General features: G+C 41.5%; 1 protein-coding gene and 1 long non-coding RNA gene across 2 annotated transcripts; one reads left to right on the plus strand and one right to left on the minus strand.

Annotated features, from left to right (window-relative positions):
• Nucleotides 1–5,854: 5,854 nt before the first annotated feature.
• Nucleotides 5,855–13,080, plus strand: LOC122761341. The gene is made up of 7 exons (XM_044016554.1): nt 5,855–7,250; nt 8,120–8,332; nt 8,426–8,621; nt 10,381–10,593; nt 10,701–10,843; nt 11,692–11,827; nt 12,739–13,080. The coding sequence occupies exons 1-7, from the start codon at nt 5,995–5,997 to the stop codon at nt 12,925–12,927; spliced, it is 2,346 nt and encodes a 781-aa protein (XP_043872489.1). The 5' UTR covers nt 5,855–5,994; the 3' UTR covers nt 12,928–13,080.
• A 204-nt stretch (nt 13,081–13,284) lies between these two features.
• On the minus strand, nt 13,285–15,075 carry LOC122761342. The gene is made up of 2 exons (XR_006358545.1): nt 15,025–15,075; nt 13,285–14,848 (listed from the first exon to the last, which is right to left on the minus strand). It is a non-coding gene; the product is annotated as an uncharacterized LOC122761342 (long non-coding RNA).

Raw genomic sequence — 15,075 nt, forward strand, 5'->3', positions numbered from 1 at the left:
GATGATTATTTTTCCTCGCAAATCAGAACCGGCAAGAAATGTTCATTTTCGGAACCAGGAATCAGACCGACAAGGTTCCCGCCTTGGTCTGCCGCACTATCCACATAGCACTGGACCCTTCAAGTTACTCCTGCGGGAGGCGGGTCCACAGGGGGGGTGAGCCATGTAGCTGATTCGGGCTGGTGCTCACGCATGGGCCCCAACTCTAGGCCGGGACCCGGGTAACCCTCTGGTCAGGATGCACTGGCTCTTTGATTTACTTTTCATGGGGTCTTCTGAACCGCTCTTTGTATCACCCTTCACTTGGGACCAATTTGCCATGGGAGGCCATACCAGGGACCATTGCTCCTCATAGGATCATTAGGGCACCCAAACTCCTCCACCACAATAAGGTGGCAGTTCAAAGAAGAGTGAGGCCCTTCACTTTGAATTGCTTATCCGGACCTATTTTAAAAGTGGTCCAGATATGTGGAAGACATAAAAGTGGGGCAGAAGAGCTCAGTAGCACCCCCAAGGCGAAAGTTGGTAGGACAAAGCCGATAAGTTGCAGCAAATTTACATAACTTTGTGGAAACACGTCACAGCCCAAGACGAACAAAAATATTTCATTGGGACCATGGTCTCAACTCAACAGGAAGTCGGCCATTTTGAATTTGGCCATCACATCAAAGGTGAAGAAGTTATCGAAAGGTCTCGCAGACCTAACAGGAGAAAAAGTTCTTGCCCCCCTCCACCCCCACAATTACAATGTATCCCATGTTTGAACTGTTTTTTCCAAAAAATGTGAAAATGGAAAAATGTGTGGATGGAAATGTGTTTTTCCATCTCGCTGCTGTTGAGCAAATACTGGGAGATAAGCAGCAGATAGTGGAACATTTGAGTCACCGCAGAATGATAAGAAGCTGCAACGTGATAACAAAAATAGAGTGACTGTTTGGTGACAGTGGCTGATGTTTTGTTACTGTGTGTAGAACAGGTCACTCGACAGACTTCAAACTTGGCAGGTCATTAAATAATGACACCAGTGTGTGCAGTGCTGACTTTGATGTTCAAGAGACGTTGATAGAAATGTGACAGATACTCTAGCGCGATTGTTTCCCCTGCTCTACATATCACGTCGTTCACGTGGTTTTTTTTTGTGCGTCATTTAATCCTTGAATATGTTGCAATGACGCTTAAACCAATCAGCATCGAGAACCTCCAGGCTGATGATTCTGTGGCACGACAAGAATGGTGCGTCATGACGCAGAGTCGCTTCCGCCAAGAGGTGCGCAAGACATATCGTCTAAGACCATGGTTCTCAAACTGTGGTATGTGTACTACAAGTAGTACGTCAACTTCCTTTTGGGGTTCTAGGAGGGAAATCATTCCGGTCAAAATTCCTCACTACAATCACATACCCTGGTATAAACAATAGAACAGTATTTCTGATTTTCCTCCAACCAAGCACCTTTCATGCAAAGCCGTAAAGCTCCACATGGATTCACAGGATAAACACTACACACGAAACAACCCACACCTATCATCCATCCTTACAAACACATATGATTAAATTACATTATAAAAGGCACAAGGAGGTACCACCAGAGGAAGCTTACGTACCACTGGTGGTACACGTACCACAGTTTGGAAAGTCAGTGGAAAGTACCGAAATAACCCATCACTACGATGCCCTGCTCGGCAGAGTTCTTGCAGCGCCGTTCCATCCGTGTGGAGACAAAGCGTATACGACGCCACTCGTTACCTGTGGTAACCGGAGGCAGCTCATTACGGCTCCTCAGTGTCAGCATGCGAGCCCATATTCAGACCAGAGTTGGGCCGAGCACTGGAAACTCAAGTGAGGACACAAAGTGCTTTTATAAATAGACATAAGTTCTCAGGGAGGTGCACATTGGTAAGCTTTACCTTCTGCCAAAGTTACAGCGTGTCCCGACTGTTGACATCCCAACACTGAATCGTGTTGTAGTCCAACCAAGCAACACATACTTTTCACATCAGAGCCACAAATTCAACACCAGCTGACTGTGTGCACACCTTGATGGTACAGAGTCCTGCAGGCATCTGTGTGACAGCAGCTTTAGAGGAACTTCAGGTAAGATAAGGTCATATTTTCTGCTCCAAAACCACACTCGCATCCCAACGTGAAGACTGACAGAGACTCTACTGCACATTATGTGCATCCTGGAGGAGGGATTTCTCCTCTGTGGCTGTTCCTGAGGTTTATTCCCTTTGTCTCCAGTTAAAATGTGTTCTTATGCGGAGTCCTTTTCTTACCCAAACCCCATATATACACACATGTGCAGTATAAAGAGTATATTCCAACAAAAGCTGCGACTATGAAACCACTTCCATTTTGCAAAGACATGTTTGAATATTTACTAAAGGTTTTTAGTTCCACATTCTTACAAATATCATTTAAAGGACTCTATACAATACTTTTTTTAACCATTCTTCTATATAAACAATAATTGAGTAAATAAAGTGTTTTTATGGTTAAAAGAACCTTTGATCCATTACTTCTATTTAAAGACAACCTCAAATAATCATGTCATCAATATTCCATACACTTTTTTGTATGTATAAATATTAAATGTATAGACTTTATATCTTTGCTTGACAAAAAACAAATTGCAAGTTATCTGGTTGTACAGTATCTTAGTGTTGTTTTTGTCCATTCTACTGTAAATAATATGTACATTCAGTGTTTTATTGTGAAGTGATTTGTGTGTTAGGACTCCCTAAGTTTTCATAGCATAAATATAAAAAAAACACACATGAGTTTTACCTAATTCACCAGCAAAATGGTACAAGCAAGAGTAACAGGATATAAAGGCCACAGATTAAAATGATTTTGTGCAGTTAAAATGGCATAATACAACCCCAAAATGGAGAGATTTGTATTTGTTTTAGTCTCACTTGCATTGAAACAGTATACAATGTCGAGCTAAATGAAAACACAAGATCCTCCTCAGCAGCAGGGTCATCTGATATGTGTTAGATAAAGGTTAACTAACACAAGTACAGATTTAGAGCAAGTCATTTGACCTCATGTGGGATCAATTATACAAGGCTGGAATGTGGTGCTTGTCAAAAATGTAAAATGTACATTAAGCTATTTTAAAAAAAAGTTTTTTCACCCACAAACTCTTCATGATTTCCATGATTACATTTTAATTTAATTGGAATTTTATGGCATCATATGTTGTTTACCTGTAAAAAATGAAGCTTTAACTCTTTAAGATCAGGAGAGAATTAACACAATGAAATAAACTGATTTTAGTGGCTACACATGGTTTAGAAAAACAAAAATATTACATTTGGAACCCTGTATTTCACACAAAACACATTTCAGTTTCAGAAAAACTGATGGTCTAGATTTTGTGCAGTGCTTTACACTATAAATATACCATTCAGTGGCTTGCTCAAGGACTCTTCAGAGCTAGAAATCAAACTAGCAAACTTCTGGCTACCAAACAGCCCACGTAAACAGCGACATCCTGCTGAAACAGGCTGCTTCCTGTCAGCAATGTACGGCAGTTTCTGGGATTTTAAATAAAATGTTATATTTCATTTTAGCAGCCTAGTATATTCTTATCAAATAAAACACAAGACACATGCCTGGAACAATTCAGGATTCAAAAGGTGACGACAAGTAGCTGCACTAGTTAGCATCACAAGCTGCTGTTGGCTAGCACGCAAGCTAATGTTAGCAGTGCACTGACACTAAACATGTCTTCAAATGTATCTCTATACTCAAAACATAACAGGTTTCTTATATGTGATAAATATCCCTTCATCTTCATTTTATTCTGCCTTTGTGTCCGGACAACAGTTTGTATTTCACAGAAAGCGTGATGACAGATCCTGTGTTTCCTCTGTCACGCTAACTGAGGGACAAACAAGAAGAAAACGCAGCTCATGAATAATGTTTTCAGAAGATAATGTGAGTGTTGTTGCACTTGCGACACTGTGTGGGCACCGCGAAGAGGCCACTTTGCGGTGAAGAGCCTCCCGTAACAATGAACAGGCCACTGGATCATGTTCTCTGAGAGTAAATGAATGAAACCACAGAAACGCTCAAAGGGCATGTACTGGAGGAGAGACGACATCCTTTGATTTTTAATCAATTGACATATTCTGAGCGTGAAAGTGGATTTTATTCATGCAGCAGAACCCTTCATGTTATTGTGTGATTTTTTCCATCCACAGCGACTAAGTTTTATCACGACACACTGATAATACAACACTGACAGACTTTTATTGTATTTGTTGTGACAGGAATACAAAGTAAAGATCTACTTTCTTTTCCCCACAAGAACTTTCTTTTGAAGTTACAGGTAAAAAGCTGTGTGAGCTTTAGACTAATTATACGTTATTTACGTTGATTTATTTTAATTTCTATTGTGTGGCTGTTACTTTTACCCATGTTTTATGTCTTTTAACTTACTTGAGTTGTCTTAAGATGTATTTTTATTGCCTCGTGTGAACTTGCCCTGTCTTTTTATTATCCTTTGGTCCACTGTGGTTGTTTTAAAGTGCTTTACAAATAAAGTTGGGTTGGATACTTGTGCTCATGTTTTTCCAAATTTTGTTCATAATATATAACATGCAACTGATATATAACACTGATTATTTGTTGTTTAACTGGTTTCCATTTTAATTTGAATAACTTATTTATGAAAAACAAAATGATTAACAGAAATTGCTTGATTTTACTTAACACGTGCACATCTCCAATCTACATTTGGTGTCTTCAGTGCACTTATGCTTTTTAAATGTAAATAATGTACACACTAAATATTAAATATATGAAACAGGTAAACAAGAACGACAAAAGTTTGTCAATGAAAGTTTTACTGCACTGAGCAGTATTTATCAAGTTTCTGAGAAACTTACATACATAATTATTTTAACGACCAGTGGGTGATAATTATTTGAATTGACAGTTTAATGTTAAGGTTGCAGATTGCAACAAACTGAGTTTGTTAGGCTTATTCTAAGGCTATATGAAAACCAAACAAAACCTCCAAAATATGACACATTGGCCCTTTAAAGAAATGTAAAATTCATCATGACTAGTCATCTTAAGCAATTTAATTCGTCCGCCTCTACTTCTTTGAAAACAGACACATATTTTGCCTAAGCAATTAATGAATTAATGAACAGACAAATTCAAACTCACAGCCTGACATTGCATCTGTGTGTACCATCAAGTATATCACAGCTCCACCTCCTGGTAAAAAGAAGTAGCACTGTAGATCACTGGATGTGTGACATTCTGTGGGAAATCAAATTAGGACTGAGTGGTAAAAAGCAAGTATGGTCTAACTAGCTGAAAATGGTGTAAAGTGGTAAAAAGCCAGTAGGATCAGGTCTTTAAAAGTGTGTGAAAAAGTGTTTTTGAGACTATACCAGTGTGAAGTATATCTGAGGAAGAGGAGGATGATGATGAGAGAGCAAATGATCTTAATGGGGAATAAATCTGCCTCCTGTGAAAAGTCTGTAGCTGACTTTGCTCGACCTAAATTTACACCACTCTATTTTAACAGTATTTTCTCAGATGGTACTTGGTATAAAAGGTTTGAGAACCACTGGCTTAAATAACTGACTGACGTGTGAAATGAACACTATTAGTGGTGTTAACCTTGACGACATGCTACTGTAAATGTCAAGCTGAAACGTCAGACACACAAGAGATGAAACATGTCACAAGAGTGGCACTGGGTCAAAAGTGTTGTGCGTATACATCAGGTTGCCAAGACACTGTTGTCTGGCTACAGCAGACTCTCATGAGCAATACACCTGAGAGAACATCACACACACGCACACACATGCATAATGTACATGAACAGTACACACACGTAGGACAGCCTGTGGGGACACAAACATACGCAGAAACACCTTCTCACCTAAGTACACGCAGGGAGGAAATTCAGATGCTCAGTATTTGTGACAACAGTCGCAGACCAGACGTCTGTCGCCACCGTTTTGAAGATGAAGGTGAAGGCTCTGTCCGTGCAGGAGTGCACCTGGATGTCAGAGGAGTGCCACCCAGTAGATAAGCTGCATAGAGACACCAACAAGGAAGGCCTTTGCTTACCAAACATCTTCAAGTCTAAAAAGGTAAAGCCGCTCTCCAGGAGTCACAGCGGCCCGACTTATCGCTTTTACTACACTGCCAGAGAGTTGCTGCTGGAGCTGCTGGACAGAGGAACTGTGCAGGAGCTGGTCAGGAGAGCTGCTGGAGTGAAGGCAGGAGCCAATCGTCCATTGCACAGCCAGAGCAGAGAGCAGTGCACAGAACTCTCCGAGGAGGAGTACGCTGAAGTGTTAACCTGGTTCTCTATAGTCCTGCAGAGCGGTCTGTCCGTAGGAGACGACCACAGCTTAGCCTCTGAGCTGAGCCTAAAACTGGATGGGTGGCAGGGTGTGCTGAAGAGAAACAGCTTCCAGAACAACCTGCTGTCATTGAGCAGACTGGAGGATGGAGAAAAGTTGGAAGCCCTCACTGCTTTCTGTGGCCTCTTATCCAGACGCTACCAGGCCTTATACACACCAGGTCAGAACCTGGTGGTGAAGAAGTACCAACTTTCCTACCAGCAGGGAACCTGTCCTCTCCATGCTGCCCTTCTCTGTGACGTGGGCTCAGGGTTCATCTGTAACATGTATCTGTACTGTCCAGAGCAGCTCCAGAAGCAGAGTAGAAAACCTGTGATTGAGCAGGTGGTTGAACGTCTGCTGAGACCTTTCTGCAACCACAGGCGCCTGGTTCAGATGGACAGCTCAGCCTGGATGTCAGGCAGAGTCACGGACATCTTCTCAGGCTTCGGGATCAACATTAATTTCGTTCCAAAGGGTCAAAGGCCAATCACGGACCCAACATCGCCACAATCGACGCCCGTCATTGCACACGAGCGGAAACAAGCATGCAAAGACTCACTCTCTCAACTTGTAGCCCACCTGCAGGGCTGGACCGGACCTGCTCTGCTTCCCCCGTCGGACCTGAAAGGTTCAGTCACGGATGTGTTTCTTCCAGGCTTCTGGGTGATGTTACATACAATCTGCATCAACACGTTTGTGCTCCACACACTGCAGAGCCAGGACTCAGGCAAGAGGGTAACCCTGAAAGATTTCACCAGGACTCTGGCCTCTCAGATGTCTGCCGAAAGCAGTGCCACGGTGCCCGTTTTGCCGCAGCTAAACAGCAGTTCACAACAGGAAGAACGTTTAACAAATCTTTCTAAGCAAAGGTTAGTATCAGTGTGCAATGTAAAACATCTGATGTCCAAAACTATTCATGTCAAGTCTGATTTAGAGCCATTTACTTTTAGGTAAGATTCCTTATTTTTCTACAACATCCTGTAAGAACAAACTACCCAGGGCATGTGCTTTGTATTTTGTAGCAGAAGCTTATTATATAAACTAAAAGAACATCATTTTTTCCTGGTACACAAAGGCCGCCACAGTTCCCTGATGGTGAGTCAAAAGGTTGAGGATTAAATTTGATGAAACTTCCTAGAAATGGAGGTTAGGGCCCAAGAAATGAATAATGTGATCTGCATACACCGGATCATATTTTGAATGCAGTCATACTATGGAAAATATGTGGAGTGTATTTGCCAGAGGTTTGCACAGTTTGAGCACTTTCTCTTTTGGTAAATAACGTTTCAGCAAATTTTGTGTCACAACCTGCACAAAAGAGGGAAAACCACATATGAGTTTTCACTTAAAAAAAGTTTATGTTGACTGACTAAATACTTCCAGCTTACAGAAATGTAGCTGCACCTGGTGAGGTGAGTTTTCCTGAGGAACCAAACTCCTCCCATCAGGTTAGGAGACGGTCTTAACACAAAGTATTATTTAACAAATTTGGAAAAGCATGTTGGACATTTTTGCTTGATGAATTGCTTAAAGGTTTCATTTATTCTCTTATGTTAACGAACTAAACAACTTAACTCTTAGGCCATGGGGTAAGGAAAAACAATATTTCCACTTAAATTTGACACAGTGGAGTAAAATCTAGTATGTGTAGTGACTTTAATTAGACCCTTGTGCACCGTGAAAGGCTGCACAGTGAGGGTACAGTAGTTATTTTTACTGCGTGTCACTGTTGTTACAGGGTAAACACTGTGGGCTGTGGACAGGCGAAGGAAAATGAGAGGAGACGCTGCAGCTCAGCAGTGCGGCTGCAGCTGTGGAACACACCTGGCGTGTGCGGTTTGGACAACTTTGGAAACTCCTGCTACCTAAACGCTGTGTTACAGTGTCTGTGTTCCACTGTGCCTCTCGTCGAGCACCTCCTTAATCAGGACACTCGCAAAGAGCTGGCAAGGTGAAGATCAACCACCACCACCACTCTTCCTCAACCTCCTAAATGATAGAGATCATGTTTTTCCTCCCACTGGTTTAACCTCTGTTCGTGCAGGTCTAAGTGCCGGATGGCTGAGGTGTTTGTGCGCCTGCTGGAGCAGATGTGGCTGGGGAGAAGCACTCGTTGTGCCCCAGTGGAGACCAGATCTGTGCTGTGCTCCATCCTCCCACAGTTCAACAACTACTCGCAGCAAGACGCCCAGGAACTGCTGCTCTTTCTCCTCAATGCTCTTCATGACAACCTCAAAAAGGTGCAATCACATCAGGTCCCCTAAACTCTTCAGCCCTGAACCATCACAGACTTTAACGCTCATCTGCTGAGTCTGAGAGGCAGTTACAGCTTCAAATTGAATACAGTATGGAACAACAATAAAAATATAATATAAAAATAAGCATATTTCAGCTCCACAAAAGTGTAGTGGTGTTTCAATCTCGTGTAGTCCCGCGACATTCCTGTGCTGCACACAGGAAGTGAATTATTTTATGTCAAGGCAACAGCAACATTGTGCTTGTAAAGCGAAGAAAACAAAACAAGTGTCCACAAAAAAAGCAAAACGCACCCTTAGTCAAGTCTAATAGTAGAGTTTTCAGATGAAGGACGCAGCATATGAACAACGCTCCACTGTTTCTGCTCATGAAGTCCAAACAGAGGCAAACTAATAACATCAGCAGCAGCAAAACCCACTAAAAGTTACGCACTGTAGCTTTAAATAAACACGATAGCATCATTTCTTACCTTGCTTTGACGACATGGAAACCTTCCCGGTAACGCCTCGGGGCTGTAGATGCTGAATGAACAGGCCTCTGGACTTGCTTCAGCTCTCCGTACAGCAGCCATTTTGTCAGGTCAAAGTAGAAAGATTTGAAAAAAAAAAAAAAAAAAGAGTAAAAACGTTGAGAAAATCACATGAATCACTGGTGGTTGAGCTTCATTTACATGTAGGTTCCTCAGTTTCAGGGCAGACGGTGGTTTCTCTGTCACACACAGTCCTGACAACAGAGCCGTCGTTAATGTGATGATTAACACCTGTTAGCTGCTAAAGCGTCTTAAAATGGCCACTGGGGAAAAGGCCTGTCACCTTTATGTACACTCCTGAGGGATTTTAACAGACACTTTTAATATTAACATCAGTGTTGGTCACTCATTTTAGTTCTCTCTCTCTTTTTTTGCCACTTTGGCACCTTCCAAATTATTATTAGCTGCCGTTTATGCTAACTATTGACATCAGCTAACAATTGCTAAGCTAGGCTGAGTATTAACTTAATATAGAATAAAGATATTCACTTTGTTTTTTATGTTATATCTCCCTCTTACTCTAATTTTATTTTACATTGCCTTTATTTTACACTATTGTTTTGATAAAAATGTTTTATTTATAAGTGTCAAGGAACCTATTGAAACACAAGGAATTATTATATCCTTATTATTATTTTTCACTGAAATGAATCCGATTTTTGAGGGCCTAAGCATGCCCAAAAAGTCACAACATTTTGTACGGAATGTGTGTATGAAAGTGGTATATGAACAGAAATTAGTACACACAACAAAGTATTTGCCCTAAACCCTACAGGATGGTGGCTATTTTGGATTGAATGGCCATATTTTGGCAATTTTATGGATTTAAAAAAATATATAATTTGGATTATTTATGTATCTATTTTTCCCCTCTGTCTTTCTTTTAATATTTGTAGGTTGTCTGGGACTGTCCCAGATGGATTGTACATAGTTTTTACAACATTAGAGAGAGCAGAGAAACCCAACATTTCACTAGTAGGCATCAGTGGAAAGAAAAACAGAAAGAAACAGAAATAAATCTCTGACAGAACCAGACTCAAAGATGTGCGGCCATCTGCCTCGCCCAGTTGGGGTGAAAGGGAAAAAATGGGGAGGGGATGAGAGGAAGGGGAGAGAAAGGACAAGAGGGACGTGACAGAAGAAAGAGACCAAGTGCAGAAATACAGCAAGTTAATCACTGCGGCTAAAACAAAATCTACATGTGTGTTCGCAAGGTGGTGAAGCGTCAGATGCGTCAGCTTAAAAAAGACCAGAGTAGAATCTGTGCCAATGCAGCTGGAGACTCCACCATCGTCTCACATCTGTTCGAGGGTCAGTTGAGCTACACCACCCTCTGCACGCACTGCAGTCACCAGGCAAACAGCACGCAGACCTTCACCGTGCTGTCTTTGGCGCTTCCTTCCGACGTCATCAAGTGCTCCATCCAGGTGCCTTTTTCAGGAGCTTGCAAGTTTCCAATGCAGCACACAAAACCCTGACTGTGCAGTACATGCACGGTAACACTGTGTCCACTGTCTCCCACTGTGTTGAGCAGGACTGCCTGTCACTGTTCTTTGAGCAGACGATCCTGAGCGGTGGAGAGAAGATGCTGTGCTCGGTGTGTGGGCTGAGGAGAGAAACTGCTGTTCTGACCTGTTTGGACAAAGCCCCAGAAATCCTAATGTTGCACCTGAAAAGGTAACAAGACGTGTGACATCACCTTTACTGTCAGGCCTATCTTTTAGAACTTCTTTAAGGATTTTAAAGCCCATTATGCTTAAAATGTTCAGATTCATGGCTCACCATTCAGGCGTATGATAATTAGCAGGTCAAGAAATATGCATTTCAGGATCTTATAGAAGTATCGTGACTGCATGAGCATGAGCGGGAATATTTGTGAGAACAATTGAAGGAGCTGATGGAGTGAAAACTTTGATTTAAATATCTTGAGAGGGAAAGGGCCACATGTGGAAGCAGTCAGATACAGTCAATACAGATGTTTTAAATCAGATTTTCTACTAGAATTTGTCTGTTTCTCTGTCTGTCTGTGAGCAGTGTGACTCTAAAAGTAAAGACATTTTCTGGGTATGGCACAGGGTTATAGGTGGTTTCTCATTATCACAAGAAACCAAGATGAATATTCTCACATATCTCAACATAACAGAATGGAAAAATTTTAGTGGACTGTCGACATTATCTACTCGGAGGGAAAGAACCACGCCGGATATTAAATAAATAAAATATAGAAGTGACCATCTGTTTCTATAGCATCTTAATGTATATGTGATTGTTTGTAGTTTTTCTTAAAGTCCAAGGCAGATTTCTCACGAGTACATATCCAGATAAACACAGTATCAGCTGATTCATTAAATGTGAATCTGAGTGACGGCTCACGTACATGCACTAACAGTGTCTTTACAGTTCATAAATAATAAATAATGTCTGAGTCTGAGTTACGATGTTACTATCATGAAAACCTGCGGCTGCTTAAGTGGGTTAGAGATACTGGCGAGCTAATGCTGTGGGTTTTAATCAATGTCACGTAGGTTTGGATTTAAAGGGAAGAACCACGTGAAACTGAGGACCAACGTCGTCTTCTCCATGAAGCTCGACGTCAACCAGTTTCTGTCCAGCTCGGCACAGACCACGTCATGTTCCTCTTACCGCCTCTACGCTGTCGTGGTGAGTAAAATCCACACACGTGATTACGTTAAATGTTGAAAACACTATGACACCTAGTTCTTAACAAAGAGGAAATCTACACTTTGTTGCTGCACCTTGTGACATGAAAAGTGATATATTCACACAAAAACAGCCTCAGGCAAAAGTAAAGTGAAAAAACATGATTAGATACAAAAACCGCCACATATAACTAAATATCACTAGCTTTGTTGTTATTCGTCAAATAATTGTATTATATTTGATGATAAATATTTGAATTCCTGTAGTTTGAGTTGTATACTATTCCACTTTTATTTTATTTCTTTCAGTATGTTATCAATATGAAAATCAAATAGCTATGTAATAGCTATGGAAGTAATCAGTTTTGAGTTTTCTGGTTTTCTGGTTTTCTTCTTAAATGTGAATATTCCCTGTTTTTTTGCTCTATACAACAAAGAAATCATTAAAACTGAATCCTTTTGGTTTATGGGCAAAACAAGAGATCATCATTCCTCATCAACCTTTTTCAACATTATGTGGACCAAAATAATCAATCAAATAAAATAAAGTTGCAGCCCTAACACATACAGTATACACCCACTGACCACTTTATGAGGTACATATGATCAATCTCTACATGTAGATAAGTTCAAGACAACCAGCTGCATTTTAAACCGAGCGTCTGAATGAGGAAAAGACCAACAAATCACCAGAGAACGATCAAAAAGAGGAAATATCCAGTGAGCAGCAGTTTCTTTTGGGGCAAAAATGCTATGAGGTCAGAGGATAAAGGCCAGACATAAGGTTTGCACAAGATCAACACATTGAACCTTGACACACAACACCAGGTGGCACTGTTCCCACTTTATTAGGTTTCCCCTGTACCTAAAAGTGGCTGCTGAAGATATACACAAATCCCTCTTCTTTTCTAGAACCACGCAGGTCACCTCAACATGGGTCATTACACGGCTCTGAGCCACAACACGCTGACCCGGACCTGGCACTGCTTCGACGACTCCTCGGTCAGAGAGGTACAGGACAGCTACGTCCAGTCTCCAAACGCGTACCTGCTCTTCTACAGCCGCAAACCTTTCAAACATCCAAAGATCTTTGGACTCTGAGCTCCTTCAACAACCACTGGACAAACCCAGTACAGGAGATCAAAGTGGCCTGCTCTTCGTCATTACACCCTCACTCAGGAAAACATCTCTGCTGCACACGCTCCTGCTGACTTCTCCACACCTGTACATCAAATAAAGTAGACGTATCATTCACTTGTGTGCTGCTATTGCTTTGTACTGGAGCTACCGAGCTGAAAAACACAAGTTTCCGAAAATATCTTGGGGCAATGGTGGAGTGAGACAGGCCACACAGTTGGTGTAGTGTTCCTGATGTCCGTGAATGGATGTTAACAGTTGAAAGGCAAACACTGTGGTGTAAAAGCAGCTTGGAGTAGTCAAGAAATCCATCAACACACACTGATTTGAATCACTTTAATAAATAGTCATACGAGTAGTTGGGATTAATATAATCGTTATATCGGAAAGAAATCTTCTTTCGAGCAATTTGAAAACAAACAAACATGTACATGTGAAAATAAAAACCAGATTATGATCTCATCATGCTAAGAAAACAGTCATCTCAATGTAGAGAGTCCAGAATCCTGACTTTTTTCGGTCCAATGAGGAAGAAAGAAAGAAAAAGAAACAATACTCTGTGCTTGCTTCCGTCAGTCAGCGAATCAAACAGCAAACATCGACGCCAATAAGTGAATTAGGTCAATTTCTCACGTCTTCATATTCTCCCCGAGTCTGTACTAAACACAGACACAATAATGAGATTAACAAACAACCATCCTTCTACAAAAGGGTTTTTTTCAAAACCAACGTCGGCGGTACAATCCAAGGAAGGTGCCAAATTACCCCCAGTAATATTTCCTGTATATAATTGTTGTGTTTGATAATATAGTTATGCAAAGAGTTACAGAGAATAAATTCTATAACAAACTTTATGAGCAGGAGGCTTCATCCCCTGTTACTCGCTGTATTGAGCGCGTGTTTGTTTTAAAGCATTCTGCGTCAGGTATTAATGTTGCCTGCCTAAAGAACACATTCTACATAATCAACTTAAACTGATTGCATATTATGTAAGTGCAATACGATGGATAACATGAACAAGCAACAATCTTAAATCCCTCCCGTCTTTAGGGAAGAATTCAACACTCACAGTCTCTTCCGTTCCCCTTTAAGTTCACGTTAAAATCAGAAGGCTATAGAGTTAAAACCCCTAAAATACATCGTTTGTCCTCATGAACATGGGGATACTATAATGGCTGCTACTTTCACAGAAACAAAAAATAACTGTAATAATTTGGTCACTTAACAGATATTCACCTGGCCCTTGAAGTATTTACATGTTTAAATGTGCAACATTAGCATTGTTAAGTATACGTACATGCCATCTAACTCCACAGTAGCTCAGCTCTGTGGTGCGGCCGTTCACACTGAGCGCTACGCAAATGGGAGTGAAGAGCGTCGGAACCGGATGTCAGCGCTACGACGGTCAGAGCAAAAAGGAGCCTCCGCTTAGTCTCTACACAATCAGTAATCTGAACAGACGGCACGATTTAACAGCTATAGAGTCCTTGAGTCGCTGAAGCATTGCACAGTGTCTCTGTATCATTCTCCCGTCTGGGGGACAGACAGGGTCTCACAGCCGCTTTACTCGAGCGCACACGCATGACTAATTAACCCGCAGCTACGTGCATCAAGTCCTCAGACAGAGCTGTGATTGTTAAAAGAGAAAAAGTAAAAGAAAACAACCTGGAAGCTTGAGCGTCGCCGATCTGGGCGTAGTGTTTTCTCTTCGTGTGCGACAGCTGCATCACAGGGTAGAGTAAAACAGGATGTAGGCGGCGGACGACTTGACAGAGGAGGTGGAGATTTCCGACACCTCGTGGTCGTCAAACTTGTACCAGCGCTGTTTCAGGGCGTTCTTACAGTATGCCGTGTAATGGCCGCCATCCAAACCGCCGTAGTGGTTCTGGGAGAGGAAAAGAAGGAGGTTACGTCTAGGTAATCTGATTAAGCAGCTTTCTGATAAGTTTCTATTCTTCATGATAAATATGTTTTCAAATATTAACATTTTGGATCATGGACGATGTACTATTCATCATTTAAACCCATCCTCTTACGACAATTAATTACACTTCAACTTACAGACACCGCATAAAGGCCGTATCTCTTCAGGGTCTGTTTGGGTCCAATGAC

This window comes from Solea senegalensis, unplaced genomic scaffold (genome assembly GCF_019176455.1).
Source record: "Solea senegalensis isolate Sse05_10M unplaced genomic scaffold, IFAPA_SoseM_1 scf7180000014592, whole genome shotgun sequence".
NCBI classification, from domain to species: domain Eukaryota; kingdom Metazoa; phylum Chordata; class Actinopteri; order Pleuronectiformes; family Soleidae; genus Solea; species Solea senegalensis.

Bases quoted from the DNA above. Each gene is read 5' to 3' on its own strand.
- LOC122761341 (XM_044016554.1), top strand. From the start codon at position 5,995: ATGAAGGTGAAGGCTCTGTCCGTGCAGGAGTGCACCTGGATGTCAGAG. The intron at 7,251-8,119 runs GTTAGTATCAGT...CTGTTGTTACAG, and splicing joins ACAAATCTTTCTAAGCAAAG to GGTAAACACTGTGGGCTGTG. The intron at 10,594-10,700 runs GTGCCTTTTTCA...TGTGTTGAGCAG, and splicing joins TCATCAAGTGCTCCATCCAG to GACTGCCTGTCACTGTTCTT.